Source organism: Coregonus lavaretus (assembly GCF_964263955.1).
Source record: "Coregonus lavaretus genome assembly, chromosome: 31".
Classification (NCBI taxonomy): Eukaryota; Metazoa; Chordata; class Actinopteri; order Salmoniformes; family Salmonidae; genus Coregonus; species Coregonus lavaretus.
The window spans coordinates 9446379-9452378 of record NC_140018.1 but is presented as its reverse complement, the minus strand read 5'-3'; the positions used below and the strand labels follow the sequence as shown (position 1 = coordinate 9452378).

The following is a 6000-nucleotide window of genomic DNA, read 5'->3' as shown; positions in this document are numbered from 1 at the left end:
TGCTCCCCATCAATGCACCCGAGTCTCTCCTGCAGCTCGGCGAATGTGTCACAATTAACACTGAAGTCCCTCACACACTGGCCACTTCTTCTGCTGTATACTGAAAAAGTTGTTCTTGGATTATGCTCTCACTCCCTTCCTTTTCCCTCCGGTCTGGGCATGATGTTTAGAAGGTGCAGCAGTAGCTCTTGCTGTAGAGCAGAAAGCTCAGCCTCTGATTCCTCTTCAGCCTTATGCTGGTGTAGAGAGGGATGATGGGGGTAAACTCCGGCTGGCCCTGACCCTGCTGGTACAGCTCCGTACCAGGCTGCTGGACAGAGCCATCGGGGTTGATGTGAATGACCATGTCACAGGACTGGTCATCTAGCAGGTCACCACTGAGCCTGAGCTGGGGCAGGTCACTGAGGTCAGAGTCTACAACACTGGTGGAGTGGTCATCTAGCAGGTCACTGAGGTCAGAGTCTACAGCACTGGTGGAGTGGAACGCTCTGAGAGAGAAGAGACGACTCCCTCCACTCCTCTCTCTACTCAGGCTTCTACCACTGGGAGAGCAGGTCATTGAATGCTGGGGGAGGGGGAGAGAGAGAGAGAGAGAGAGAGAGAGAAGAGAGAGAGAGAGAGAGAGAGAGAGAGAGAGAGAGAGAGAGAGAGAGAGAGGAGAGAGAGAGAGAGAGAGAGAGAGAGAGAGAGAGAGAGAGAGAGAGAGAGAGAGAGAGAGAGAGGAGGAGAGAGAGAGAGAGAGAGAGAGAGAGAGAGAGAGAGAGAGAGAGAGAGAGAGAGAGAGAGGAGGAGAGAGAGAGAGAGAGGGGGGGGGATAGGAGAGAGAGAGAGAGAGAGAGAGGAGAGAGAGAGAGAGAGAGAGAGAGAGAGAGAGAGAGAGAGAGAGAGAGAGAGAGAGAGAGAGAGAGAGTGTAATGTTTACTGTTAATTTTTTATTATCTATTTCACTTGCTTTGGCAATGTAAACATATGTTGCCCATGCCAATAAAGCCCCTTAAATTGAAATTGAATTGAGAGAGAGAGAGTGAGAGGGAGAGGGACGGACAGAGAGAGAGCGAGCGAGAGAGAGAGAGGGGGGGGGGGGGGGAGTAAAGTTAGTGATTCCTTTTTGCCCATTCAAAAATAAAATGGGCAAAATTGTTACTAAGCTTTAGAACACCCAAGGTTCATTAAATAATACTTCAGGGCACCATTTTCACCAAATAATTTTATGGTAAGAAATCTATAATTCAGTAGATGATTGGTGGGGGAGAGAAAATCTGTGATAGTGATAACATTTTGCCTCCTCAGAAAAAGGTTCTGCTAAACTGTTAAATTGTCTACTAAGAGTTAGGCCACCCAAGGTTAATTGAATAATACTTTTGGCACCATTCTTGGCACCATGGTAAGAAATCTCTAATTCTGTCATTTACATACTTTTGCCTTCTTCTGTGTCCTACGAATGAGTGAGGCAATCTGGACAGTGGACAGTGTCTCTGAGCAGTGTTCTGGTGAGTCAGTCACATGGGCCAGCACGGTCGTACGACAGTTAATATTACCCAGAGACTCCTGTAGCAGCATGGTCACTTTACTGTCCCTGTGGTGAGCACAAAATAAAACCATCATCGTCATTACCATCATCATCACCAACATCCTCATCACCATCATACATTATACATAAAGAATACAATTATAGTATATACCAGTATTATACATACAATTTATTATTAATTTTTCATTATCTACTGCATGAATCAATCATTTCCTGTTTCATTGCAATGTAATACAATCAATGTTATAGTCTCCAGTATCTAACCTGTTGGGGATGTTTTTGTTTCCATTGTTGAGTAGGGCCAGGATAACACTGCCCAGCTCTGACTCAGGACATCCAATTCTGCTGTCACTGGTTCTACTGGACCCGTTTATACTGTCAGCAAGGTCTATCATAATCAACCTGCTATGACCCCCTGGTACTGAGAGAGGAGAGGAGAGAAAATGAAATACAGGAAACAACGGGGGAAAATACCGAGATCGTCAGAGAGAATAGTTGAGAATTGAACAAAGAAAATAATAAAAATAAATCCAAGCTATTCCAAGTATTCTTGGAAAACAAATTAGGTACAGTTTATTCAGTCAGCCGTATGCAAATTAAATCTCCAGATGCGTATTAGTTGGATAGTTTACTCACAAGTCCGTAGGGGGACACATACAGTTCAAGTTACGCACAGGTCACTGACCAATAAGCAAATAAATAAATAACTAAGAATGTGTTACTGTCTTGAAAAAGGTATCTGAACGAAATGTTTACACATTAAAGGGAGGTAGCATAAACGTAGCCACATGTAACATATGGATTTGCATTAGTATGCGCATCAAAAGTTCAATGCAAAATTACACCTCACTTTCAAATTTTTTAAACCGATCAGTCATGTCGGTAAATGTTTTTCCGGGGTATGATGTAATATGGAGGACCCGGCAAGCCAGCCTACTCCCTATAATGTAAACTCCAACAGAAATAACTTCAAATATATAACTTCAAATTAAACCAAATTGGTTTCAATGTAAGTTTCAGCCAACTTACAAGCAAATACTTTATGAATGTATTGTTACAAATCAACTCTGAGTTAGCCAACATAGCCAACTAGCCTGCTAATGTTAGCCCTACTAGCCTGCTAACGTTATCCCTACCAGCCTGCTAATGTTACGTTAGCAGTGCATGAGTCAGACAGTTGCTATCAACACCTAGCTTACAGCTACATTAAAGTAAACCAACGTTTTGGAAATACATAACACCATCTAACGAGTTATCAAAGAATGTTAGCTATATAGAGTTATCTTAGCCAGCAAGCTAGCCAGCCAGCTAAAGTTAGCTATTTAGCCAACTAGCAGAGCTGCCAACTCTCACGCTTTCGCCGTGTGACACACGTTTTTGCCTGTTTTCACACGCACTCACGCCACACATCCAATTTCTCACGCAAAAAAAATCGTCCGAGACTCGTTTGTTCCTTTTTTCTAACTCCCCGACGGCAGATGGCGCTGATGAGCGCCACTGAACCATATGCGCTGCACCCCGAAGTTAGCGACAGAAGAAGAGATACCATTGCCGCGAAAGTCAACAGGAGAAGAAACGGTCACTACCTCAAGAAGTCTGATAAGAAGCTGAGCTGAGACTAGGTATGTAACAATGAAATGTCGTCCAATTGAGTACTCACTCTCTTAAACTTTAAATCTTGAAAGAAATTATTTGTTTGTGCGTGTGAACATGATTTAGTGTGGTGAATGTAAACTCAGCTGATTTCGAACAGGTAAGATGTATTCCAAAGAATTTAACATAAATACAGGAAATGTGTGCAATAGAAGTAGGTATGTTTTTGTAACTGAGAGTAGAGTTATTAAACCAACATGACCATTTGAATTGTTTAAGGTTTCAAAAATGTCCCGTAAGAGACCTTTGCCAGGACAAAAGTGAAACCTTTTATTTTATTTAAAGAACCAGCCAAGTGAGAAAAGACAGACAAACACACTGACAGAACAGCCAGAACGATTGATAGAAACGACAGGACAACAGACAGAGGAGCAACACAAAGGACAGAGAGAGCAGGAGACAGGACAGACTGACAAACAAGCAGAGGAGCAACAGACAGGACAAATAGAACAACCAACAGGGCAGATGGATGAAGACACAGAGGGACAGACAGAAGAGACCTCCCCAATCCAACAGCAGGGCCAGAAGAGTCGTGCTCTGGCTGGAGCAGCAACATATAGATCCATTTTCAAAAATGAGTGGACCTCTTCATGGCCATGTATTACCAGAGGGAGCCTCAACACGCACTACTGGTGTGCAGTCTGCCGTATTGAAAACTCATGTTGCCACCAGGGTGTGACAGATGTAGTGCGCCATATAAAAAGCAAAGGCCACCAAGATAAGCAACGAGCTCTCCAGTCCACAGCCACAATATCCCAATATGCAATGGCCGTTCCATCTGTTGGGGGTATGTCTGCACAAGAGGTTAAGGTATGATATGTGTAATGATTCTGTCAAGGTTCAGTCAAGAGTTTTGTGTTCTAGTTGATCACGGTAAAGTCATGGTTGATAGTTTTGACTAATTTGTGGTTTGTATTTCAGTGTAGTACAGTCCAGTTTTCTTAATTTGAGATCTTAGTTGAATGTGTTTTTTACCTGTGCCTTATTATCGCAGGCATCTATTTTAAATAAACTATGGTCTTTTGGGAGGATTAATAATTTTTAATTTCTTACAGACAAGAAGTGCTGAGGTCAAAATGACAGCTGGGTTGGTAGTTCACAACGTCCCCCTAGCCTTTGCAGACCACCTGGGGCCTCTCCTAAAATAATGTTTCGGAGATTCGAAGACAGCGCAGGAGTACAGGTGTGCCAGGACTAAGTAATCCTGCATTACCAATGAAGCACTCGCACCATATTTCACACAGGAGCTTGTGAAGGAGATGAAAAAAGCCCCGTATACCCTTGTTACGGATGGGTCGAATGACACTGGTATTTCACAAACTATTTGAGATTTTTCTCCTCTGCAAAACATGTGCTTTGTGTATTTTTAAACATCTAATAACATGAACATCTGTATGATTCTAACTTGTCATTATAGGAGTGGAAAAGATGAACCCGCTTACTGTCCGGGTCTTCATGGGCAGCAAAGTTGTCCACCAGTTTTTAAATATGTGCACAACAAGTGGGAGGAGATGTGGGACAGCAAGTGAGATCATCACCAAAATTAACTCCACCATAGAGGAGCATGGCATCCCTTGGGAGAACTGCATTGGTCTCTCAGTTGACAATGCAGCTGTGAACATTGGACCACGTAATTCCATTGCCTCTAGGGTGCTCCAGAAGCATCCCAACACCTATATTCATGGTTGTCCTTGTCATGTGGCACATAACACCGCCAAAGCTGCAGGAGTGGGATTTTTAAAGTGAGTTAAGGCCTGATTTATCTTTACATGTAACTTTTTATTTGTATCGTAATTACGTGCATTGACTGAATGTGTTATGATTGATTTATGCATTGCAGGTGTCCGGTTTTGATTTGGAGTATATGGTAGTGGACATCGGTTACTGGTTCAAGGATAGCACAAATCGGAAAGGATACCAGACAGGTATGCATGTTTGATAATATTAAGTGTAATACTGAAATGCTGAGCTGTAGAAAATATATGATATGGATTTAATGTCTAAAACAGAGTTTTGTGAGCTCCATGAAGCGGAGTACATGGAGGTCCTCCTGCATATCTCGGGCCGTTGGCTAAGCCTTGAACGTTGTGTGACCAGGATCCTGAGGCTGTATGAACCTCTGGCCAGCTACTACAAATCTGCTAGTATGGTCATCAATTTTCAATTTCATTATGCAGCAACTACATGGATTGTTAGTCACATACTTGTATTAATGACAACCTCTTGTTTTGTGTTATTTATTGATTGATTCAAGATGAAAATCAGGCCAGGTTCAAGAGACTTGTGCAGACATTCACTGACCCCATGACAGAAGTGTACCTGCTGTTCTTCCAAGCCACCGTACCAACTTTCACTTCTTTCAACTTGCTGCTTCAGAGAGAGCAGTCATCAATATTTTTGTTACATGATGAGGTGGGATTGGATTTTGCTGTTTTTTCCATTCTGTGTTTCTTGCTGATATCTGCAGGGATCCTCTAAAACAGGTTTCACCTACTATTTTTGTAAATGTCTGTTATAGATGGTGAAATTCGTACGCAAGCTATGTTCCAAGTTTATGGTTCCAGCAGCTCTGCAGTGCCATGAGGAGCCTTGTGAAATTGCTTTTAAAGAAAAGGCAAACCATTTACCAGGTTAGTATTTGACTATTATTATGATCAAACACTGTGATATGTGATATTTAGCCTTGTACCTTATACCGATATGCTGTATCTGTGACAGGAAGAAAGTTGAACATTGGGTTCACAACCAGGGCTAAACTTAACAGATTACTCGACGAGGGTGACATCACACCACAGCAGGTGGATTCATTCCATGAA

The 6000-nt window shown here is 42.5% G+C and overlaps 1 protein-coding gene across 1 annotated transcript in view; it reads right to left on the bottom strand.

Annotated features, from left to right (window-relative positions):
• LOC311106760 (kinesin-like protein KIF26B) overlaps positions 1-6000 on the bottom strand; it is a gene marked incomplete at both ends in the record, with an annotated part of 42692 nt that overhangs the window by 12391 nt on the left and 24301 nt on the right. Inside the window, 6 exon segments of the mRNA XM_084149154.1 lie at positions 4-86; positions 89-143; positions 145-250; positions 253-565; positions 1417-1576; positions 1796-1952. Of these exon segments, the coding sequence (XP_084005280.1) occupies positions 4-86; positions 89-143; positions 145-250; positions 253-565; positions 1417-1576; positions 1796-1952 (874 nt within the window).